Here is a 25,257-nt window from a genome sequence, read left to right as displayed (position 1 = left end):
GATAGCCGGCGGCCTTTTAGACTAGATTACACGCGGTCGTCGCAGACCAAAAATACCTGGAACCCCGCAGGCACGCCCTAGGGCAATGCTGGACAGAGAGCCATCCTGGCCCAAGCGCCGGACCCTAAAAAGTCATAGGAGGCGCCCGAAATCCAAGCAAACCTGCAATTGCTGACCGCCCAGGAGGAGTCACGGGAAGCTGACATCAGCCAACGGCTCCTGTCCGGAATATGCCGTCGTATTACCGCGAAATAATTGGTAGGTAGACGTAAAATAATACAATACAATACAATAATTCCCGCGTGCCAATCGGAAGAGGAAGAGAATCTCCACGGGAGATCAAGACGCCAGCGACACCGAGAACACTGTAGACCCCCCTCGTAAATGTTAGGGGGTCTAAGAATATGGAGCGTCAACGTGGGAAGAGGAGGGCCCCAACAAGACCAGGCTCTACTGGAAGCTGCGAAGCGGAAAGTAGAAGTCGTGTTTGTACAAGAGCCCTGGATCGGACCATGTAAGGACCGAACGAAGGAACACCCTGACTTCACCCGGCACAGCCCGAAAGAAGGATGGGTGAACCGGCCCCGGAGCATCGCCTATGTACGAAGGGATATAGAGGTACTGGAGACACATTAAGCACACCCAGACCTATGTCCAATACGTATCAAGACAACAAAGGGCATACTCCAACTTTTAGGAGTCTACAACGCGCCAGAGCAGAGCTTTCGGATTAGTGAAGCACTGCGAGAACTTCGGCTCATTGAGAAGGAACACAACTGGATAGCGCTAGGAGGCTTTAACGCCCACCACGGCACTTGGGACGCCAATGAAAAAGAAAACCCCCAAGGGAGAGTATTGGAAAACTGGCTGACCGAAAACAACCTAGTAGTGCTTAACCAGAAGAGTGAACCAACTCAGAGAGCTGGGAGAGTGATAGACCTGGTGGTTATGCCGCAGAGGGCAGTGGTTGGATTGGAAAAGAGTATGGGACTCGTCCCAGGAAGTACAAGTGACCATGAAATCCTGGAAGTGGAAGTGGAGGCAAGGGCAGCACGCAAGAGACCGGAAACCAGGTGGAGGTTGAGCAAAATGGATCGAGACCGCACACGCGGTCGTCGCAGACCAAAACCACCAGGTAACCAATCCTGGAACCACACCCAACAAGGACGCCTTCTGGCTGCTAAGCCGAGCCCTAAAAAGCATAGGAGATACTTGAAGCCGACGCACACCTGCAACCGGTGACTGCCCAAAAGCGGTAGTGGAAGACGACATCAACCACGCTGCTTCCGTCCCGCTGTATTGCTATGGAAAACCAGTAGGTAGACATTAAATGGTGCACCCACGTTTCATGCTGTGAAACAACAGTAGGTAGACGTTGAATAGTACAATAACAACAAAAATGGCAGGCCTTCTTTGAATCTTCGTTCTCACCCTCGTTTTGTATTCACTTGTCGAGGCCTCAACCCCGACTCTGCATTATAGCCCTTGCCTTGCCTTGCCTTGCCTTGTTATTTTTATTTTTACTACTTGAACAAAAAAGCACTGCTGGGACCTTACTGCTTGTCTTGGGAATTGGATGCCCCAGTTCCGACGGTTCACACCACCGGCCTGACAACGACCTTATCGCCACAAGTATCACGTGATGCGTTGCGTCTGCCTTGTTTTGTGTTGTGACTTTCCATCTCAGTCCTTCAATCTTGTCTGCTAAATCCATCGCCGCGCTGCACTTTGACTCAAAATGGCCCTCACAGAAGAGCAGATCAAAATCATTTCAGAAAATCCTCTCGAAAATAGGCTTGACCATCTTCGAGAAAGATTACGCGTCGACGTTGACAATCCACAGAAGGAAGATATCATGGACCTCCTAGGAGCTCTTTTTGTATCTGAAGCAGCATTCAGCCTTCCTTCTCCCGATGGAAACGGTGACATGATGGGAAAATTATTCTCAATTCTAGAGAATGTCCACAGGGGTGCAGTTGGACTCGACGAATTTCGTCCTCTTGTCCGCCATCTCGTTGACAAATCTGCTGACACCGACATCTGGGAAGCTGTATTCGACATCATCAACAACCTCATCGTTCTCACTTCTATCCCCGCCAGCATCGCCTCGACATCCAGAGGAACTTTTGAAGAGATAAAGAACTGCACCTTCCGCAATGTGGGGGGCTTCTGGGAGAAGTTCTTTGATCCCAAGAGGTGGCGCAGAGAACAGGAGGCAATGCTCGAGGGGGTGTTGACCGCGCACGATGGAAAGAAATGGACGGCCTTCCCGAAGGTGCGTGACGAAAAGCTGGTCTGGGACTGGCTTCGCTCTCTGGAAGAGCGCTTCTTGGACCACGCGCCTTACAGGTTCCACACCACCAAGACCGCCAACCAGTTCCAAGAGCAAAAAGGACAGATGGACCTTTTCTTGCAGAGGCCAGCTGCGGAAGGGAGTGACACACTTTGGTACAAGAATGTCCTTGTTGTGGGGGAGCAGAAGAAGTCCTACCACCCAAGCAGATTCGAGGTCGATTTCCCTCGGCTCACACGCCATGTTCAGGGTGTCTTCACTGACCAGCCGACCCGCCGATTCGTCCACGCCTTCACTCTTTATGCTTTCAAAATGGAACTCTGGATCTTCGATCGTTCAGGGGCGTACAGCTCGGGTACGTTCGACATCCACGATGAGCCGGACAAATTTGCGCGTGCCATTGTTGGCTATGCCACAATGGATGATGATACTATGGGCCTAGATACGTTCATGGAGCGGCGGGATGGGTATCGCTACGTCATCTTAGATGATGCAAGTGGCAAAGAAACAAGGCTCCGCCTGGACAAGCTAATGATTCGACAGAAAGCCACTGTGTGTCGCGGGACGACATGCTACAAGACGCAGGACAGCTACGTTGCCAAATTTTCGTGGATACCGGGTAAGCGCAAGCTTGAGGTGGAACAACTGAAACGGGCGGAAGCGATGGGTGTCGAGGGGGTGGCTAGGGTTGTGGCACATCGTCAAATCACTACTATTGCAGAGATGCGGGAAGGACTCCGATTCTCCGCAGCCCACCCTTTTCGGAGCGAGGACGTTTACTATCACGATTCACTAACAACCATGAGCATGCCAACCAAGCGCAAATCCTCAGCTGATCACACTTCTAGTAATGCATCTGGGTCAAAGAGGCGACGGTCTAGCAATACAAAGCCAAGTCTGTACACACCTGGCGAGGATCTGTGGGAGAACAGGATCTACTCCTGCCTTGTCGTCTCACCAGCCGGTCGTGTCATCAGCGACTTTAGAAGCATCAAGGAATTGCTGGAATCTGAGCGGGATGCGATCAGAGCGCATCGGTCTCTCTATGTGACTGGTAAGATCTTGCACCGCGACATCTCTCCGAACAACATTATTATCACCAACCCCGAAACAGCCAATGGCTTCAAGGGCATGCTCATCGATCTTGACTTGGCCAAAGTACTAGACAGTGAACCGAGCGGGGCACGGTACCGGACCGGCACGATACGGTTTATGGCGGTGGAGGTACTGCGCAAGAAGGATCACACCTACCGCCACGACCTCGAGTCGTTCTTCTATGTCTTGCTTTGGATGTGCGCACGGCAAGCATGGAGTAATGGATTCGCTGGTAACCAGAACCCGCCCAAGTATAGCCGCCTCCGCAAATGGGATATTGGGAGTTTCGAAGATATAGAAGATACTAAGCAATGTCATATGGATGTGGGTGGTCTTAAATATATTATGGAGGAATTTCCCGAGGCGCTGGATGTCGTGAAGCCAGTCTGCCTGAAGATTAGGAATACTCTTTTTCCTTATAACAAGGACATGACTATGAGCGTTGGAACACCTATCGGAGATCCAGACCAACTTTACAATCCTATAATAGCTGCCTTGGACGAGGCTATCAGCAAGCTCTAGCTAATGTCAAACAATTATTTTACCACTACATGCAGGGATATGTGACCTTCTAGGAAGGAAGTCATGATGGTAAACAGCTGGGTAAGTGAATATGTCGCTGTCATCTGACAGTTGAAGGCGTAAAGCCTCCATCGCCATACCTGTCCAGGGCATTCCTATACCACATGTCCCAATCGAATCCTTCTTTGCTAGCATTTACACAGATCCCATGACTGCTTTTCATTACGCATCTTTCCCTTCACATAATCTAATAAGATGTCGATACTGCAGGAGAAGTACCGAAGCAGAACAAGGGTGTGAGGTTAAGTGGCGTGGTGGGTCATCGTTGCCATATATCTAAGTTGGAAACGACTGCTTGAGCCAATAAGTCTCACCACAGCCTACTATGTTTGAAAGCAAAGGCAAAAGGCCACGCATGTGGCCGGGTTTAATCTCATTCTTGTAGAGGCTCGATCAAGTGGCTTACGAGTTAGTGGGGGGCATGTAGGCCGCAAACCTTGGTTATAAGTCAACGCTGTGGCCTCTCGGCGTCTTGGCAGAAGCTTGACAATACCGCAAAAAGTCTTGCAAAGACAGAGAAGGGGAGGATTAGACATGACCATTTGTTGGCTTCTAAACCATGTGTGTGCAATGGCTATAGTAGGGCGGGAGAGGCTAATCGAAGGGACTTGGCTAGAGTCGAGCGACAATCTCTAAGGGTGGATGGATCACACTGCTTGCTTGCAGCAAGCCTATGGGAGTATCATTCTCCGCGCAGTAAGACTTACACATGGCAGGTAGCTGAAGCTGAAGATATGTGCTGTTCATGGTGCCCTTGAACCACGAGCAGATCGAATGGAAGGGGAAGAGAGAAGGGAGGGAAGGAAGAAACGTTTTCAGGATAGGAAGGAGATATCGAGGAGGGCTCCATGAGAAGGTGCGGAGGGAGCTCTGCTACCGGCCACCAGCATAACGGGAAAAAGATTACACGATGCGGCAACAGCCATGCATATGGAAGGACAAAACCGCTGTATTCCGCCGGGGGCCTTTTAGACTAGTTGACACGCGGTCGTCGCAGACCAAAAACACCAGGAACCATACCCACCAAGGACTCCTTCAGGCAATAGCAGGCGGAAAAGCCTCCTAGCTGCTAAGCCGGACCCTAAAAAGTCATAGGAGATACTTGAAGCCGACGCACACCTGCAACCGGTGACTGGCCAAAAGTGGTAGCGGAAGACGACATCAACCATGCTGCTTCCGTCCCGCTGTATTGCTATGGAAAACCAGTAGGTAGACGTTAAATGGTTGTAGGTTTTAGGGTTCAGGGTCACATGACAATCTGACCCTGACCCCGCTCTGAGATAGACTTACGAAGCGCCAGCTTCGGAAGTCTATCTCAGAGTTTACTTCCTTCTTCATCAAGCTTTTAGAATCAGAGAATCGACATACATTTTTAGGATAGCTATTCATACGAGACTCACGTATCTATATGCATCAACGTGAGTGATTATAGCGCTTATTTACTATGGTCAATAGCTGCAGGGTTACAACTGCCGTATCATAGACGCAGGCGTAACACCCACATGGTGCAAACAAACAAAAGACCCACATTTCATGCTGTGAAACAACAGTAGGTAGTACAATAGTGTTGTGAAGTGTATTGATTTTCTATTGATTTATTAAAGGTTTAAGTTCTATCACTATGCACAACTAGGCCGGTGTATTTATGCACAGGTTTACCCAGTGTTAACCCGACTGAGGACAGATTCTCCACAACATTCCCCAGAATCAACATCATTCGGATTCGCCAGGTATACTGATGTTCATCTGTGATCTGAACTTGTTGAACTTGACGTTGTTGAGTGGTTTTGTAAGTCCATCTGCCAGCATGTCTTCTGTTGCAACGTATTCAAGTTTCACTTTCCCCTGTTGAATCCAGTCCTTAACTGCATGATGCTGTATGTCAATGTGCTTGGTTTTGTCGCTGGCTCCTAGGTTGTTGGCGATCTTTAAGGCAGCTTGATTGTCTCCGTATATCAGAGTGTTGGCTCTTAGCTTAATGGTTTGCGCAGTTTTACTTCTTTTTCCGTCGAATTGTAGCCTTTCGAGACACCACTGTATCATTCTGTGTATCCAGATGCCTTCTTTAGCACAGGGAGTAAATCCGACATACTCAGCCTCGGTTGTTGAGGTTGCTACGCTTCGTTGTTTCTGAGCTTTCCATTTTATAGGGCCACCAGCTAGGGTAAACACCATACCTGATACCGACTTTCTGTCTTTGGAGTTCGCGTAGTCCGCGTCAGAGTATCCTATCAAGGATTCCTCCATTCCCCCAGAGCGCCGTAAGCTAAATCCAATGCCCAGTGAGGCAGTATCTCTAAGATATCTTGCAACTCGTTTGGCAGCATCTAAATGCCTTTCGGCTGGATTCGAGTTGTGTTGTGATAGCATTGCTGTAGCGAAAGCTATGTCCGGTCTTGTCATAACGCTTGGGTACATCAGTGTTCCAATCAGTGACTGATATGTTTTCTTGTCGACGCTCTTTTCTTCTTCGCGTATTGGTTCCAACGTTTCCCATGCTGCTATTGGGGTGCTGACCGGTTTTGCTCGTGGTGCAGTGATGTCGAGCTCTTCAGACATCTTCATGATGTATTGCTTTTGACTGAGCCACATCTTTCCTTTGTCTCTGTTTCGATTGACTTCCATGCCTAGGAAAGTTTTCAATTCCCCCATGTCCTTGATCTCAATCATTTTCGCAAGTCCCTCTATGAGTTGACTGATCTGGGGTTTGTCAGGGCCTGCCACGGCTATGTCATCAACGTATACAAGCACAATAATTCGTTTCTGTGGATTAATCATGATGCACTCGTCATCCGGGCATTTGACTAGTCCAAGTTTGTTTAGGCATGGTATTATTGTGTTGCGCCAGGCATGGGATGCTTGTCTCAGACCATATAGAGCCTTGTTCAGTTTCCAGATGGTGTCCGGCTTCTTGAGGTGTGGAGGTGGATTCACATACACCATTTCTTCCAGTTTGGCTTGAGCAAATGCATTCCTCGCGTCTACTTTGCGGCACTCCAGATTAAGACCACATACCATTGCAAAGAAAGCTCTGGTTGTTGTTTGTTTTGGGGTTGGTGCGTAAGTTTCATGGAAGTCAACACCTTGTTCCTGTCTGAAGCCTTGTGCCACAAGTCTAGCTTTGAACCTTTCTGGCTGTTCATCGGTGCTCGGTTTGATCTTGAAGATAAACTTGGTGTTTACTAGTTTTATGCCGTTTCTGAATGGCACTTCTGTCCAAGTTCCGAATTTTCGCAGAGTTCGTATTTCTGCGTCTATCGCTTCTCGCCATTCTGATGCATGTGTCGGGTGCATGATGGCTTCGGCATATGTTCCTGGTTCCCGTTTCAGCATTGTAGCCATCATTGCTCTGATTCTCTTTGCTTGTGGGTTTTCATCGTTCTTTTCATCCTGTTGAAAGATGTTGTACGGCCTTTTCAAGATTCCACGGATATATAGATCGTGTAATTGGCTGTCGATCCTTCTTTGGACCGTGTCGGGAGTGTCCTCAATTTCATTCGTTGAGTCTTGCTCCACATCCTTCTGTGTCTCTTCTGCTTCTGTGTCCTCGTCTTGCCCATCGATCATCATGTCTTGTCCCTCTGGGGTGACATATTCATCGTCATCCATGTTTGGGTTTTGTGGTTCCTGAATTGCCAGGTTGTCGTCCTGTGTCTCCAGCTCATTGACCTGGTGATCAACTTGGTTGTTTTCCCCCAGAGTGTTCATTCCTTGTCTTGGTGTTGACTGATCGTCTTCATGGTTTGCCTGTTCTTCTTGCACGAGTTCCTCGGGTGTCGAGACATCTTTGTTGGGTTGATCCGACTCCAGCAAGTCTCCACCGGATATATTTTCGAAAAATTGCAATGACTCTGTAACAAATGTTTTGTTCTTCATGATGTCCCAGCATGTGTACCTCCCAGTTACCTTCTCATCAATTGCCAGTAGGATTCCTTCCCGTCCACGAGTTTCCAGTTTGTTTCTCTGCCGTGTGTTTGGATTCTTGTTGTAGACGTTGTGGAATACTACTTTGCAGCCCCATCTGTGTATATGCATGTTGTTTGGAGCTATGTTGAAGAATAGTTCGAATGGCGATTTTGCGTCTCTGATGCTCGCTCTATTCGCTATGTATGCCGAGTGTGTGGCTGCGTAGGGCCAGAAACTGGTGGGCATTGATGAGTCCGCTAGTATCGTGCGAACTGAATCATTGATCGTTCTGATTGCCCTTTCAGCTATACCGTTTTGACTCGACGTTCCTGGGATAGTGAACTGCGCTTCAGAGCCGTGGCTTGCCTGCCATTGCAATGTCAGTTTCTTGAGTTCTGGGGCGTTATCAGTTCTGAACGCTTTGATTGTTTTGTTCATTTTTAACTCAATTCTCTTTTTCCAGCTGTTTAGAACCTCCGCTGTGTCCTTTCTTTGCTGTATGGGGAGTACCCATTTGTACTTTGACGCATCGTCGACTATGATGATGTAGTATTGCGTCTTGTCGATACCAATTGGGTGATTGCCTGATATGTCCATGTGTATCAGGTCGAGTGGTTCTTGGCTAGGCAGTGTGTGGGAGTGTCCATTCGTCTTGGTGATCTTCCCTTTTACACATGTTTGACAGTGAAAGTTTGTCGGCTTCGCAGCAATCTTCCAAGAATGCTTGTCTGCTGACTGTTGGTGTAGTTTTCTAAGTTTTTGTTCACCTACATGCCCAAACTTGACATGAGCTTCCTCATATGGTATTGTCTTCATACGCATATCCATTCCTCCCATGCATGGAATTGTATACAGTCCGTCCTTCTCAGTGAGGTCGGTTCTTTTGTAATTCTTTCTGATGAAGGCTCCATGTTCCAATGCTAGAACCTCGATTCTTTTTCGGCACAATTGTCTTACTGATAACAGATTTTGATTTAAACCGTCTACATGATACACATTTATAGTAACCTCTGATCCCCCCACATCAATCTTGGCCAGGCCGTATGTGTTGGTTACTAAGCGGAGACCTCCCCAATGAACCGGTATGGGGTCTATTCTTTGGAAGCTGTAAAGTCTCGTTAGATCGCCTGTCAAATGATGTGTGGTACCACTGTCAACTATCCAGTAGTCGGGGGTCTTCTTACTTGAGGGGTCCATGTGACTCATGTTGGCGGAAATCTTCCTCTGCTCCCAGGTCTGCTTGTTCCTGCATTCCTCTTCTTTGTGTCCGATCTTTTGGCAGAAAAAGCATTTTGGCTTTCCAGCATTCCTCGTTTGTTTCGCTTTCGAGGAGTCAGTCTGATTGGATTCTCTCTGTCTGTTAGATGATATTAGGATCTCATCATCTATCTTCTCCATAACATCATTCCAGGTGCCATTTCCCTGCCGAATTTGTCTTTCAAAGATTTCGGCGATTTTAGGTGGCAGATGCATCATCCAGCATTTCACGATGGGCCTAGCCATGAAGTGTGTGATCAACTGGTCCCTGCCTAGGGGTGCATACTCTGTCGTTTCTGCCAACCTGTGCCTGATGCTATGCCATTTGCTGGTTGCTTGATCTCCATCTTGCCACTTCATATGCTCCGCGATTTCTTCCATCATGTTGCAATGTTTGCGGCTTGTGGAGATGGCGAATTGTGCCTTCAAGGTAGTCCAGCATTTGGAGACAGTTTCTATCCCCTCAGTTGCCAGCTGTGTTTCTTCGTCCATGCCGGCACGTAGGATTGTGAACGCTTGTTGCTCATCGATTGACCGTTCTGCTTCGGTTTTGACGAGGTCCATCGCGTCCTCAAATTCTTTTTCTCCAGTGTCCTTGAACAAATAGAGTACCTTAACGCCTTTCAAAGCACGAACCGCGTGCTTCACCCATTTGTCCCAGTTATTTGCATTTAGTTTCGGGAAATTGTGAAGTATCATTTCCCTGGCTAGGATTGATGGCTGGGCATCTTGTCTGCTTTCCTTCGTAGTTGTCGCCTTGTTTGATTCAAGGGTCTCAAAGATCCCCTTGATCATTTTTGTGACATCCTCTTGGGTCAGGTATTGGTTCTGGGCGGGTGGGTTGCTCATTTTGTTGTGAGATTGTAGCGACGACTGGATTTTTTTTTTTTTTTTTTTGGTAGGAGAGGTTGAGAATTAGGGTAGATTATGTTGTATGTGTTGTTGATTAGGCTGAGATAGTAGGTTTTTTTTTTTTTTTTGAATAGAAAACCTCTTCAGTCCTAGTCCTGATGGTGGTAACGTTGACACGTCTTTCAATTCCGTCTTCAAGATTTATCGGTTCGGTTCTCGACTTGTTTCTCGTTCACGGTTGTCGTCTCAATTGTCTGTTTTCGAAGGTGATTTTTAGTGTGCTAGAAACACCGGGCTCATAACCTGTTGTGAAGTGTATTGATTTTCTATTGATTTATTAAAGGTTTAAGTTCTATCACTATGCACAACTAGGCCGGTGTATTTATGCACAGGTTTACCCAGTGTTAACCCGACTGAGGACAGATTCTCCACAACAAATAGCATCAAAAATGTCAGGCCTTCTTTGAATCTTGGTTCTCACCCTCATTTTGTATTCACTTGTCGAGGCCTCAACCCCGACTCTGCATTATAGCCCTTGCCTTGCCTTGCCTTGTTATTTTTATTTTTACTACTTGAACAGAGAAAGCACTGCTGGAACCTTACTATTGGATGCCCTAGTTTCGACGCTTCACACCACCAGCCTAACAACAACTTTATCGCCACAAGTGTCACGTGATGCGTTGCGTCTGCCTTGTTTTGTATTTGTTGTGACATATGTCTATTTCATTCGAATTTATTGAGGACTAAGTTCTAAATCTCTTCACAACATCGTGCGCCACGTATCTACATAACATGTTTACCCGACGTTATTCCGAGTGGAGCTGGAATCTCCACAACATTCCCCCAGATACGGCGTCATTCGGAATATTCAGCTTGGTCGGAAATTGGACGGATGTTTATGTCTGACCGAAAATTGTTGAACTTTTGGACGCTTAGAGGCTTCGTGAGTCCATCTGCTAGCATCTTGTCGGTTGTAACATATTCCAGTTTTATTTTGCCTTCACGTATCCAGTCCTTGATGGCGTGAAACTGTACGTCGATGTGCTTGGTTCTGGAACTCGCACCTAAGTTCTTCGCAATCTTTAGGGCCGCTTGGTTGTCGCCATATATTAGAGTGTCTTCTCTGATTTTAATGGTTTGGGCGGCTTGTTCTAAGTTGTTTTCGAATTTTAGTGTTTCCAGACACCATTTCACCAGTCTGCGTATCCAGATTCCTTCCTTTGCGCAAGGGGTGAAGCCAACGTATTCCGATTCCGTGGTAGATGTTGCTACACTTCGTTGTTTCTGTGATTTCCATTGGATCGGTCCACCTGCTAGCAAAAATATCATGCCAGATATTGACTTCCTGTCTTTGGAGTTGGCATAGTCGGCGTCTGAGTATCCGACTAGAAAATCGTCCATTCCCCCAAGACGTGACGGGTCAAATTCAATGCCTAGGGAGGCAGTGTCTCTGAGGTATCTTGCCACACGTTTTGCTGCGTCCAGGTGCCTTTCCGCAGGGTCCGAAATGTGTTGTGATAGGTAAGATGTAGCAAACGAAATGTCTGGCCTGGTCATGACACTCGGGTACATGAGTGTGCCAATAAGGGACTGGTAAGCTCCCTTGTCCGCCGCTTTTTCTTCAGGGCGTTTAGGCTCTAATGTTTCCCACGAGCTGATCGGAGCACCGATCGGTCTTGATCGGTTGGCTGCCATGTCAAGTTCTATGGCCATCTTCTCAATGTATTTCGTTTGAGTTAGCCACATCTTCCTTTTCTCCCTGTTCCGGGTGATCTCCATCCCTAGAAATGACCTTAGTTCCCCCATGTCCTTGATTCCGATTGTGCGAGCGATTCCTGCTATAAGGTCATTTATCTTTGATTCACTCGATCCTGCGACCGCGATGTCGTCAACGTATATCAAGATCATGGTTCCCCCATTTGGGTCCACCATTATGCATTCATCTTCTGCACATGGGATTAGTCCAAGTCTAGATAGGCATGCTACTATCTTGTTGCGCCATGCATATGATGCTTGTCTGAGTCCATACAGAGCTTTGTTCAGTTTCCATGCCACCCCTTTCTTCTGCAGCGGTGGGGGTGGGATCAAATACACGACTTCTTCTATTTTGGCTTGCGCGAATGCATTGGTAGCATCCACTTTTCGACATTTCAGATCTAACGCACATACAATGGCGAAGAAAATCCTAGTTGTCGCTGGTTTAGGAGTCGGTGCATATGTCTCATGGAAATCGATGCCTTGTATCTGTCTGAACCCTTGTGCTACCAACCTGGCTTTGAGTTTCTCAGGTTGTCCATCAGTGCTTGGCTTGGTCTTGAAGATGAACTTCGTGTTGACTAGTTTCATGCCTTTCTTGATTGGCACTTCTGTCCATGTGTTGAACCCTTGCAGGGTCTCTATTTCGATGTTAATGGCTTTTCGCCATCCTGATGCATTTGTTGGGTGGTTGATTGCCTCTTCGTAGCTTTCTGGATCGCGTTGGGCCATCCTTGCGATCATGGCTCGGATTCGCTTTGTCATGGGGTTTGACTCGTTGTCGTCTTCTTCTTGGATGTGGAAGTAGGGCCTTTTTAACATTCCCCTGGTGTATAAATCCTGGATTGTCTGGTTTATCCTATTCTGAACCGTTTCAGGAGTTTCCTTGATTGTCGTTTGAAGTTCTTGTCCCTGTTCTGATGCTGGTGCGATTCTCTCGTGGCTTTCGGTGTTCATGTCCGTCTCCATATCAGGTTCATCGCTAGTGTTGTCTTTCTCATGTGGTGTTTCGATTTCGTCACGAATTTCCACAATTTCTTGCTGTATCTCTGGTGTGTCGACTTGACATTGTTCCTTCACAACCTCTTCCTGGTCCATGATTTCCATGTGTTGTTCAGGAATGAGTGTGTTTCTTTCCCCCATTTGAGTATCAGCTTCTATCAGGAACTGTGGTTGGTTACTCGTTTCAGTCGGTTCAAGTAGGGTTCCCCCTGGTGTATCATGGAAAAACTTTAGTGACTCAGTAATGACAGGTTTCCCTTTTTCAATGTCCCAGATTGTGTATCTTCCAAGAACGTTTTCATCAATTGACAGCAATATTCCGTCCTTGCCTCGGGATCTGAATTTGTTCCCTTGTCCAGCTTCGGTTTTCTTGCTGTGGTCTTTGTGAAAGATGACTTTGCAGCCCCATCTGTGGATGTGCATTATGCTTGGGGCTATGCTGTAGAACATCTCGAACGGTGACTTTTTGCCTTTGATGTCTGCTCTATTTGCTAGATATGCTGCATGGACAGCTGCATATGGCCAGAATCTTGTGGGCATAGATGAGTCTACGAGTAATGTGCGGATTGAATCATTTATCGTCCTGATTGCTCGTTCAGCTACTCCATTTTGGCTCGATGTTCCTGGGATCGTGAACTGTGCCTCAGATCCGAACTTGCTCTTCCACTCTAGAGTCAATTTCTTGAGTTCAGGGGCGTTGTCTGTTCTGAAGGCTTTGATGGTTTTACCCATCTTGAGTTCTATTTGTCTCTTCCACTCGTTCAGGATGTTTGCGATTTCTCTCCTGTTCTGAATGGCGATGACCCACTTGTATTTTGATGCATCGTCTACCAATATGATGTAGTATTTGGCCATGTTTAGTCCAATGGGATGGTTGCCTGATACGTCCATGTGGATTAAGTCGAGAGGTTCCTGGGCTGCGAGAGTGTGGGAGTGTCCATTTGTTTTGGTGATCTTCCCTTCGGTGCATGATTGACATTGATATCCCAGTGGCTTCGGGTCGATCTGTATGTAGTTCTTGTCCGCCGATTGGTTTCTCATTTGTCTCATTCTATGTTCGCCTGCATGACCGAATTTCTCATGTGCCTCCTGGTACGTCATGTGGGCTTCCATCTGTTTGTCAATTCCGGTGTATGGCAATGTATAAAGATTGCCAGTTTCATCAAAGTAGGTCCGTCGTGAACCTTTGCTGATGTATGCACCTTCTTCTTCTGCTACGACTTTGATTCCTTGTTTGCAAATTCTTTTGACGGAAAGTAGATTTTGATTTAATCCATCGACAAAGTATACTTCAGTAACTACCGAGAACCCTCCCACATTGATCTTGGCATAACCCAACGTTCTGGTCTCCAGTTGGAGTCCACCCCAATAGACCGGAATCGGATCTATGTTTTTGGGTCTGTGGATTTTTGTTAGATCACCTGTGAGGTTGTCTGTGCTGCCACTGTCTACGATCCAGTAGCTTGGGGTTCTCGTACCTGTTGCTGTCTTTTCTACAATGGATGCATTAGATCGAATAATCTTGTCCGATTGCTTCTTCTTGGTGTGGCATTCATCTTCGGTGTGGCCAAACTTTTTGCACCAGTCGCATTTTGGTCCTTCTCGTCTTCTGTCCCGTCGGGCCTTGGATGCTGATTCGTTTGGCGTGTTACTTGGATTGCCTTTTAACACGCTTTCCAAGTCACAGTCGATCTTTTCCATCACATCTTTCCAGTACCCCGAGGGTTGGTTGACGTGTTTGTTAAACACGTTTGCGATGTGCTTTGGCATCAGCAGCACCCATTGCCTGATGACTAGTCTTGCCAAAAAATTGTCCGACTTCGGTTCAGTCGAGAGGCTCTCCATTCCTTGGTAGTTTGAGATTTTCTTTCTCAAATAGTACCATCTGAATGTTGCTTTGTCACCAGTCTTCCACTCCCTGCCCAGGTCATCATCAAGGTCGGCGAAGATACAGTTGCTGCGGTGGTTGCTGCCTTGATTGTATATTCCTTTGAGCAAGGTCCAACATTCTTTGGCGTTTTCCGCGTCGCAGACGAGTTTCTTGTCATCCTCGGTAAGGCCGGCTCGTATTATTGCCATCGCATTTGCTTCGTCCATGGAGTGTTGTCGCGATGACTTCTCAATCTGCATCGCCTCCTTGAAGTCGGTTTCTTCTAGTCCCTCAAATAGGTGAAGAAGATCGTATCCTCGGAGGTTTCTGATTGTCTGCCGTGACCACTTCTCCCAGTTTATGTTGTCTAGTTTCTGGAGATCCTGGAAGATAAGGTTACCGGATAGGTTGATCGCCTTCTCCGAAATGGATTTTTGTTCATCATTTGCGAGTTTTGCGACCAGCGTCTCGAGGATTTTGGCAATGTTGTCCATTTCAGATGGCTGGGGAGCGGGTTTCTCGTTAGTGCTCATGGTGTTTATTTGGTTGAGTGAATCTGATGAGTGGTATTAATCAAAGATAGAATTGAAATTAAAAGAAAATAAGAATAAGAAATGTTCGCGCTTTAAATGCAGATGTTTGATTATAGATGGAGTTTTTTTTTTTTTTTTGAATTGGATTGAATTGATATGTGTTTTCGGTTGTGGTATCAAATGTTCTCTGGTCGTATAGATTTATATCGATGTTTTCAATATGTGAATCTTGATAGAGGTCTTTTCGTATTTGATGTATTGTTGCTTTCTTGGAGGTTCTCTAAACTGTTGAAAGCACCGGGCTCATAACCTGTTGTGACATATGTCTATTTCATTCGAATTTATTGAGGACTAAGTTCTAAATCTCTTCACAACATCGTGCGCCACGTATCTACATAACATGTTTACCCGACGTTATTCCGAGTGGAGCTGGAATCTCCACAACAGTATTGTTACTTTCCATCTCAGTCCTTCAATCTTGTCTGCTAAACCCATCGCCGTGCTGCACTTTGGTTCAAAATGGCCCTCACAGAAGAGCAGATCAAAATCATTTCAGAAAACCCTCTCGAAAATGCGCTTGACCATCTTCGAGAAAGATTACGCGTCGACGTCGACAATCCACTGCACAAAGATATCGCAGACCTTCTATACGCTCTTGTTGGATCTGAAGCAGGATTCAGCCTTCCTTCTCCCGATGGAAACGGTAACGTGGCGGGAAAATTATTCCCGATTCATCAGAATGTCCGAAGTGGTGCAGTTGGACTCGACGCATTTCGTCCTCTTGTCCGCCATGTCGTTGACAAATCTGCTGACACCGACATCTGGGAAACTGTATTCAGCATCATCAACAGCCTCAGCGCCCTCACTCCCCCCCCCTCCAGTGTCGCCCTGAAATCCAAAGAAACACCCACGAAGCCCAGCTCGAGTCGACTTGCCGATAGCGAAACGCGTGTTATTGTCGAAGCAGAGCTTTTCGAAGAGATAAAGAATTGCACCTTCCGCAATGTAGGGGGTTTCTGGGAGAAATTCTTTAACTCTGAGAGCTGGTGCATAAAACAGCAGGCAATGATCAAGAAGGTGTTGACCGCACACAATGGAAAGAAATGGAAGGCCTTTCCGAAGGTGCCTGACGAAGAGCCGGTCCGGCGCTGGCTTCAGTCTCTGGCAAAGCGCTTCTTGAAGCAGGCGCCATACAAGTTCCACACCACCAAGACCGCCAATCAGTTCCAAGAACGAAAAGGACAGGTGGACCTTTTCTTGCAGAGGCCAGCTGCGGAAGGGAGCGATAAATTTTCCTACAAGGACGTCCTTGTTGTGGGGGAGCTGAAGAAGTCCTACGACACAGGAAGGTTTAAGGCCAATTTCCTCCAGCTGACACGCCATGTTCGGAGTGTCTTCGCTGACCAGCCGACTCGCCGATTTGTCCATGCCTTTTCTCTTTATGGTTGCAAAATGGAACTTTGGATCTTCGATCGGTCAGGGGCGTACAGCTCGGGTACATTCGACATCCACAGCGAGCCGAAAATGCTTGCGCGTGCCCTTGTTGGCTATGCTACAATGGATGATGATACGATGGGGCTGGATACGTTCATAGAGCAGCAGGATGGGCATTGCTACGTCACCTTGGATGATGCAAATGGCAAAGAAACAAGGCACCGGCTGGACAAGCTAATGATTCGACAGAAAGCCATTGTGTGTCGCGGGACGACATGCTACGAAACGCAGGACAGCCATGTGGCCAAATTTTCGTGGACATCGGATAAGCGGAAGCTTGAGGTCGAACCACTGAAACAGGCGGAAGCGATGGGTGCCAAGGGCGTGGCCAGGGTTGTGGCACATCGTCGAATCACCACTGTCGCAGAGATGCGGGAGGGACTCCAATTCCCTGCACCCCACCATTTTCAGGCTGAGGACATTCAGTTTGACGATCTACCAACAACTACGAGCATGTCAAGCAAGCGCAAATCTTCAGCTGATTGCACTTCTGGCAATGCATCTGGGTCAAAGAGGCGGCGGTCTAGCAATACGAAGCCGAGTCTGTACACACCTGGCGAGGATCTGTGGGAGAACAGGATCTACTCCTGCCTTGTCGTCTCACCAGCCGGTCGTGTCATCAGCGACTTTAGAAGCATCAAGGAATTGCTGGAATCTGAGCGGGATGCGATCAAAGCGCATCGGTCTCTCTATGTGACTGGTAAGATCTTGCACCGCGACATCTCTCCGAACAACATTATTATCACCAACCCCGAAACAGCCAATGGCTTCAAGGGCATGCTCATCGATCTTGACTTGGCCAAAGTACTAGACAGTGAACCGAGCGGGGCACGGCACCGGACTGGCACGATGCAGTTTATAGCGATAGAGGTACTGCGCAAAAAGGATCACACCTACCGCCACGACCTCGAGTCGTTCTTCTATGTCTTGCTTTGGATGTGCGCACGCCAAGCATGGAGTAATGGATTCGCTGGTAAAGAGAACCCGCCCAAGTATAGCAGCCTCCAGAAATGGGAGATTGGGAGATTCGAAGATATAGCACAAATTAAGCTAGGTCATATGACTGTGAATGGTCTTGAAGATATTATGGAGGAATTTCCAGAGGCGCTGGATGTCGTGAAGCCGGTCTGCCTGAAGATAAGGAAGATCCTTTTTCCTTTTAACAAGGACGAGCATATGAGCGTTGGAACACCTATTGGAGACCCAGACCAACTTTACGATCCTATAATAGCTGCCTTGAACGAGGCTATCAGCAAGCTCTAGCTAATGTCAAACAATTATTTTACCACTACATGCAGGGATATGTGACCTTCTAGGAAGGAAGTCATGATGGTAAACAGCTGGGTAAGTGAATATGTCGCTGTCATCTGACAGTTGAAGGCGTAAAGCCTCCATCGCCATACTTGTCCAGTGCAATGCATTCCTATACCACATGTCTAATCGAATCCTTCTTTGACAGCATTTACACAAACCCCATCACTGCTTTTCATTACTTATCTTTCCCACGCATGTCGCCGGTTTTAATCTCATTCTTGTAGAGGCTCGATCAAGTGGCTTACGAGTTAGTGGGGGGCATGTAGGCCGCAAACCTTGGTTATAAGTCAACGCTGTGGCCTCTCGGCGTCTTGGCAGAAGCTTGACAATACCGCAAAAAGTCTTGCAAAGACACAGAAGGGGAGGATTAGACATGGCCATTTGTCGGCTTCTAAGCCATGTGTGTGCAATGGCTATAGTAGGGCGGGAGAGGCTAATCGAAGGGACTTGGCTAGAGTCGAGCGACAATCTCTAAAGGTGGATGGATCACACTGCTTGCCTGTAGCAAGCCTATGGGAGCATCATTCTCCGCACAGTAAGATCTATTACACATGGCAGGTAGCTGAAGCTGAAGATATGTGCTGTTCATGGTGCCCTTGAACCACGAGCAGATCGAATGGAAGGGGAAGAGAGAAGGGAGGGAAGGAAGAAACGTTTGCAGGACAGGAAGGAGATGTCGAGGAGGGCTCCATGAGAAGGTGCGGAGGGAGCTCTACTACCGGCCACCAGCATAACGGGAAAAAGATTACACGATGCGGCAACAGCCATGCATATGGAAGGACAAAACCGCTATACTCCGCCGTGCCGAAAGCCGGCGGCCTTTTGGACTAGTTTACACGCGGTCGTCGCAGGCCAAAAACACCAGGTATCCAATCCTGGAACCGCACAGGCACGCCCTAGGGCTACGCTGGACAGAGAGCCCTCCTGACCTAAGCGCCGGACCCTAAGAAGTCATAGGAGCCACTCAAAATCTAAGCAAACCTGCAACTGCTGACTGCCCAGGAGTTACTGGAAGATGACATCAACCAGCAGCCCCTGTCCGGAATACGCCGCCGTATTGTTGCGAAATAACAGTAGGCGGAATCAGTGCCACGTTACAGGGGGTGGGTGGCATCGATAATGTGGCAAGCTTAGCCTCATGGCTAGTGTTAATACACCTGTCATTGTCCTATTTAATCTATTTAATAGTACGAGTACTAACAGGCAATCTGGGGGGCCTGGCAGTCAGGGTGGCAATGCTGTCTGTCACCTGGAGGCTGGGATGCACGCAAGGTCTTTCTGTCGCAGGACTTGTACGCACTGCTCTGATTGCTATGATGTCGAGTGGCTGGCTAGTGCCGGGGAGAAATACAAATACAAGCTATTTAGTAGCTGATGTTACACTGCCTTGCAATGGCGTGTAGTTAAATGCAAATGCTATTGTATCCTAACAGTACGTACTGAATGTGCTGTGAAGAAGAGGAAGAAGGAGAATGAGTGATTATTCAAGTTGTTCTGTATCTATCTAAGTCTAGTCCAAGGAGCGGATCTCAGCCGGTTTATATATCCGTTCCGTCACTACCATGTTCGAGATCAAGCACATCGGCCTTGGAAGAAGACCCCTTGATGTCTGATGCTAACCCTAACGTTTGGGTGAACTGTATCAGGGTCAGCAATCTTGGTAACCCTGACTTAGGCTACGGACATATCCAGTGGTGGTCATTTGCTTGAGTGAACATGGAAGAAAAGTGATGCGACAACTACGTCAATATACCTGAATTCCATACCCCTTTTTGAAAGCGAAACGTCCCTTATCTCTGTTTTTTATTATCGCATGCCTCTTGGGCGAAATGTATGTTACACATTATGCATCGCTTAACAGCCATGCATATGGTAGGGTAGGGCCACGGCGAAAGTAATACGATACGATGCTTGTAGCCCAATAAATACTCAGCCTTGGGCGGCAATACAAGTTTCCCCGCATCTGGTATCAAGAATGCTATAGTATCGACAAAGCAATCCCATTTTCAACTCATTCATTGTCCAAGTTGATCTTCTTTCACTATTGCAATACACGCTTCTGAGAGCCGGAATTATGAGTTTTTTCAACAAAATTAAACGTCGCTTTCCAAAGAGAAAAACGCCTGCTACAAGGCCAGGCGAAGCTACGTCGCCGGCCGCCCCCTCATCTGTTGCAGTACAGCTAGAACCCGAGCAAGCTCCATCGCAAATAGACGCCACGACGCCTCCATCACCGCCCAAGCCCGAGCCGGTAGCATTGTCCACTTTGCAAGAGAAGATTTGGGGAAATGCGTACAAAGGCTCGAAATCGAAAGAGCCAGAGTTAGTGGAGGCGTTCGAGAAGATTATCTTATCCAAGTCCCACCTAAGCGTGAAACCTACCGATCGAATCGAAGGCGAGGTGACAGCGGAACTAAACGTCACGTCATCTCAAATGAGAGAGGTTGCTGAGCAAGGGATCGAAAAAACAAAGAAGCAAGCTGCCCTAGTGCAAGGAACCGACCATGGTTTGCGAGCAGTACAGGCTGTGATGGGAATCATGGATAGAGCTCTCCGTGCTGCCCCGGAAGCTGCTGTTATATGGGCAACCGTCTGCCTTGGAATAGAGGTATGTGATGGCGATTTGTTCACGGAAAAGAAAACAAAGCGTGCTGTTGGTGGCTAACATTGCATAGGTCTTGAAAAACCCCATCGCCGAAGCAGTTGAAAATCGCCAAGGCATCCAGTATGTATTAGGCAGAACAGAGTGGTATTGGAACCTCACCAGTTTGCTTCTTGATGAAAATAAGGGACATACAACTACAGTCGCGCTACGAGACACACTGGAGAAGAAAATCACGCAGCTCTTTGAAAAGCTCCTCTTGTATCAAATCAGAAGCGTTTGTCTCTACCATCGCAGTCCAGCCGTCACTTTTGTGAGGGACATGTTTTTGATCGATGACTGGGCAGGCCAGCTCAATGACATCAAGGCAACTGAAAATACTGTGTTGCACGATATGGAGCAGTACAACAACCAAGAGATCCAAACGCAAATTCGTGATCTCAACAACACAGCGTCTGATTTGCAAGTCAGTCTTGAAAACATCCATGTAGCAATCCAGAATCAAACGGTTCAACAGGAAAAGCGGCATCATGACAAAGAGGATAAGAAGTGCCTTCGAGACCTCTACACGACCGATCCCCGAACGGACAAGATACAAATCCAATACAAAAAAGGTGGCTTGCTGAGAGACTCGTACAAATGGATTCTCGAACACGAGGACTTCCGGAAGTTCAAAAACGAAGCGGAAAGCCGAATCCTCTGGATCAAAGGGGATGCTGGCAAGGGCAAAACGATGCTCCTTTGTGGCATCATCGATGAGTTGGAGCTGGATCCATCAACATCACCCTACTACTTCTTTTGCCAAGCCACGGGTGGTGATCGATTGAGCTCCGCCACGTCTGTGCTACGCGGGCTTATTTATCACCTTGCAGATTGCAATCCACAGCTTACCAAGCACGTCCGGAAAAAGTATGATTCCGTGGGGAAAAAGCTATTTGAAAACGAGTCTGCTTGGTTTGAGGTCCGAGCAATAGCAACTGAGATGTTGAAGGATCCAAGCTTGAAGAATGCCATTGTAGTCGTCGATGCCCTGGATGAGTGTACTGTGGATCGGAATCTTCTACTTGACTTCATCACTGAGCCTTCCACCACCAGATGGATTGTATCAAGCCGTAATTGGCCAGATATTGAGCAGAGTCTGGATGATGCCGAGCAAAAAGTCAAAATCCACCTTGAAATAAACCAGGATTCAGTCTCTGCAGCGGTCGACACTTACATCAAATTCAAGGTAGATCAGGTTGCACAGAAACTGAAATACGACGATGAGACAAAGGCCGCTGTCTTGGATCATTTACAGTCAAATGCTCATGGCACCTTTCTGTGGGTGGCCCTGGTTTGTCAAGAGCTTTCTGACAAAAAAACACGCAAAAGCCATACCTTGACTAAACTAAAGTCGTTTCCACCCGGGCTTGATGCTCTATACAAACAAATGCTGCAACAGATATCTCAGTCGGACGATGCTCAGCTTTGCAAAGACATTATTGCTAAAGTCTTGGTTGTATACCGACCCATCACTTTGGAAGAGCTGCATGTCCTTGTTGAAGGACTGACTGGTGTGGGCATGGAAGAGGTGGAAGAAGTTATCAAGTTATGCGGGTCTTTCTTGACTCTTAATGACAATGCCGTCTCCTTCGTCCACCAGTCAGCAAAGGACTACTTCATGGATCAAGCATTGGACCAAGTCCTACCCTCCGACATTGCGCACCAACACCAAACGGTCTTCATGCGATCGATGGATCTGCTCTGCGAAACTCTAGAACGCGATATTTACCACCTGAAGGCTCCAGGGTCTCTCATCGATGAAGTTTCTCCTCCTGATCCTGGCCCATTGGCTGCTATCAGATATTCCTGCACATTTTGGGTTGATCATTTTTATGACTCGCCTGTAGATGTAAGAGCTAGTGAAAATAATGAGATCTTGGCCTTCTTCAAAACGAAATATCTCCAATGGCTAGAAGCTCTTAGTCTGTTACGAAGCGTCTATACTGGAGTACGAGCTGTTGGGAAATTAGAATCTTGTCTGGTAAGTTGCTGTGCATTGAGAGGATTGATTTTGAAAAATCAGGGGTTAACATTGAACAACAGCAATATGCATCAAAGCACCTCCAGGAAATTGTCAAAGACGCCTACCGATTTCTCCTCCTGAATGCAAGAGTTATTGAGATTGCCCCCCTGCAGGTCTATAGTTCAGCGCTCATATTCAGCCCTAGCAACAGCTTGATAAAGCAAATATTTAGTCACGAAGAGCTAGACTGGATGAAGGTAAAGCCAAGGGTTGAAGAAAATTGGGATGCCTGTCTGCAGACTCTCGAGGGCCATAAAACTCCTGTGAAGTCAGTGGCGTTCTCCAATGATGGACAGCGACTGGCATCAGGGTCTTGGGACAAGACAGTCAAAATCTGGGATGCGACTTCTGGTGCGTGTGTGCAGACTCTTGAGGGCCATCATTACGAAGTGACATCAGTGGTGTTCTCCAATGATGGACAGCGACTGGCATCAGGGTCAGACGACAAGACAGTCAAGATCTGGGATGCGACTTCTGGTGCGTGTGTGCAGACTCTTGAGGGCCATGATCAAGAAGTGACATCAGTGGTGTTCTCCAATGATGGACAGCGACTGGCATCAGGGTCTTGGGACAAGACAGTCAAGATCTGGGATGCGACTTCTGGTGCGTGTGTGCAGACTCTTGAGGGCCATCATTACGGAGTGACATCAGTGGTGTTCTCCAATGATGGACAGCGACTGGCATCAGGGTCAGACGACAAGACAGTCAAAATCTGGGATGCGACTTCTGGTACGTGTGTGCAGACTCTTGAGAGCCATGTACGTTACGTGATATCAGCAGTGTTTACAAATGATGAGCAGCGAATAGCATCAGTACTGCCAGCTAGTCAGGCTTCTTTGCCTCACTCTAGATCCCCCACATACAGTCTCAGCAACGATTTTGTCTGGATTATGGAGAACGCCCAAAGGATCCTTTGGCTGCCGCCATCTTGTCGGCCTCGGACATTCACAATAGCCCACACCAAACTTGGGCTCGGTACTATCTCTGGCCGCATCATAATCATGGAATTTAGATCTGGAGACTGGCTTCAGTAGCCTATCATGAAAGTGAAATGTCCTTGGATAAAGTATCATGTCCATTGTATTATAGATTCCATTTTCCACAACATAGGCGTTTCTTTGTAAATTCAACTCTTTTTTCGCAACATTTTAGTTCTCTTATTGATCATATGTAGTTTTAGCAACGTAATTCACAAGCGAACAGGACGCTCTACTCAGATTTTCACACTTGCATCTTTCAAGCCACTTTGCGCAAACCACCTGTAATACTTTCAGATTCTAAAGTGGCCAATCTCGCTCTTGCCATTGTAGCTATCAAACAAAACCCAAAACTTGGTATCTGAGAGGCTGCTAGGATCTACACAGTCAGCCTTAGCACCTTCCACGCAAGGATGAATGGAAGACGCGCTCGGTAAGAAGTACGCGCTAACTCTACGAGATTGACTGTACCTAAAGAAGAGACTGTAGTCAAGTTAATTCTTGACCTAGATTAGCGAGGATTTTCTCTCTGACTTAGTGGTGTTGAAGAAATAGCCAACCTCCTCTCAGAATGTGACGTAGGATGCGCTGGACAGAGCTAGGCTTCATACTTCGTCCATCGACAGCCATAGCTCAAGACTCGTTTTAATCACATGTACGACTGGTGTCTAATGGTCCTCAGGCAGTTTCATTGAAGCTGGATGCCAAGTTATGGACTCTAACACTGACTGGCCCGCTTCCTGAAGGGACTGATACTTGGGTCTCTTTGATGCCACACAACCCGATACAAGCCCTCTCACAGTTTGCATACGTCAAGGGTCGAATTGCCCATCATCAGGGAAGCTCTCCAACTCCAATTTATGGTGCTATGGACCAGCTTGCAAAGGGGAGACAGGCAATAATGCACGCAGTAGTGCTTTTACGCGAGTAGAACAAGTCTCTGCAGTAGCAAATGAGACACTCAGCAAACGCTGGAGAGTCAAAAAGACACTTATACAGCAAGGAGGGCCCCTTACTGTAGGGGATGCCGGGGAGATTCTAGCCCAACAAGATGTTGATCGGTAGGTGGCTCAAGAAATGCGACAGGATGGTGATTAGTCAAAGTCGGCTGCGGCGAGCATTCAGCACTGTGGCATTTGTGGGAAGACAGGCCATAATGCAAGAACCTGCCTAGAAGACATGGAATACTCAGGTAAATCCAAATGCAGTTATTTTAAATAGAACTTTGTGGTTATTATATTCCTGTGGAATAATGAATGCGAGGGGTATTGGGAATTCTCTTGTTGGCATGTAAATTACGTTACACAAATGCCTAATCATTAGCCCAATTGCTTTACGAATAACTACCCATTGATGTCAAAGCTTCTTGTAAGGTTTGACAAAGAGACAGGCTTCTAGGAAAAGCCTATCTCTCATCCTTCTAGCCTTCACATTATATAAAGAGTGTTCCCATTCGCATCATTACCATTTCCTACTCGCACCCCACAATCTAATGCCCCACAAACCACCAAGTAAATGAACTAATCTAACGATAGATATTAGGAGGACGTACTGATTGTGCTGTGAAGAAGAGGAAGAAGGAATAAGTGATTATTGAAGTTGTCCTGTATCTATCTAAGTCTAGCACGAGGGACGGATCTCAACCATCACTACCATGTTC

At 47.2% G+C, this 25,257-nt stretch overlaps 5 protein-coding genes across 5 annotated transcripts; 3 read left to right on the top strand and 2 right to left on the bottom strand.

The window, feature by feature from the left end:
- Window positions 1-1,738: 1,738 nt before the first annotated feature.
- On the top strand, window positions 1,739-3,910 carry HOO65_070497 (Protein kinase domain protein; the record flags this gene model as incomplete). Its single annotated transcript, XM_071001349.1, has 1 exon — window positions 1,739-3,910. One exon carries the CDS (start codon window positions 1,739-1,741, stop codon window positions 3,908-3,910), a length of 2,172 nt encoding a protein of 723 aa, XP_070857215.1.
- Window positions 3,911-5,683: 1,773 nt separating this feature from the next.
- HOO65_070496 (Retrovirus-related Pol polyprotein from transposon TNT 1-94) lies at window positions 5,684-9,982 on the bottom strand (the record flags this gene model as incomplete). Its single annotated transcript, XM_071001348.1, has 1 exon — window positions 5,684-9,982. One exon carries the CDS (start codon window positions 9,980-9,982, stop codon window positions 5,684-5,686), a length of 4,299 nt encoding a protein of 1,432 aa, XP_070857214.1.
- Window positions 9,983-10,840: 858 nt separating this feature from the next.
- Window positions 10,841-15,145, bottom strand: HOO65_070495 (Retrovirus-related Pol polyprotein from transposon TNT 1-94; the record flags this gene model as incomplete). The annotated part of the gene is made up of 1 exon (XM_071001347.1): window positions 10,841-15,145. One exon carries the CDS (start codon window positions 15,143-15,145, stop codon window positions 10,841-10,843), a length of 4,305 nt encoding a protein of 1,434 aa, XP_070857213.1.
- A 519-nt stretch (window positions 15,146-15,664) lies between these two features.
- On the top strand, window positions 15,665-17,902 carry HOO65_070494 (serine/threonine-protein kinase Sgk2; the record flags this gene model as incomplete). Its single annotated transcript, XM_071001346.1, has 1 exon — window positions 15,665-17,902. The coding sequence occupies one exon, from the start codon at window positions 15,665-15,667 to the stop codon at window positions 17,900-17,902; it is 2,238 nt and encodes a 745-aa protein (XP_070857212.1).
- Window positions 17,903-20,027: 2,125 nt separating this feature from the next.
- Window positions 20,028-23,654, top strand: HOO65_070493 (Vegetative incompatibility protein HET-E-1; the record flags this gene model as incomplete). The annotated part of the gene is made up of 4 exons (XM_071004830.1): window positions 20,028-20,561; window positions 20,629-21,888; window positions 21,949-22,578; window positions 22,641-23,654. 4 exons carry the CDS (start codon window positions 20,028-20,030, stop codon window positions 23,652-23,654), a joined length of 3,438 nt encoding a protein of 1,145 aa, XP_070857211.1.
- Window positions 23,655-25,257: the final 1,603 nt, after the last annotated feature.

This window comes from Ceratocystis lukuohia, assembly GCF_044167205.1.
Source record: "Ceratocystis lukuohia strain C4212 chromosome Unknown Supercontig7_pilon, whole genome shotgun sequence".
Taxonomy (NCBI): domain Eukaryota; kingdom Fungi; phylum Ascomycota; class Sordariomycetes; order Microascales; family Ceratocystidaceae; genus Ceratocystis; species Ceratocystis lukuohia.
This window is presented reverse-complemented; position numbering and strand designations above follow the sequence as displayed.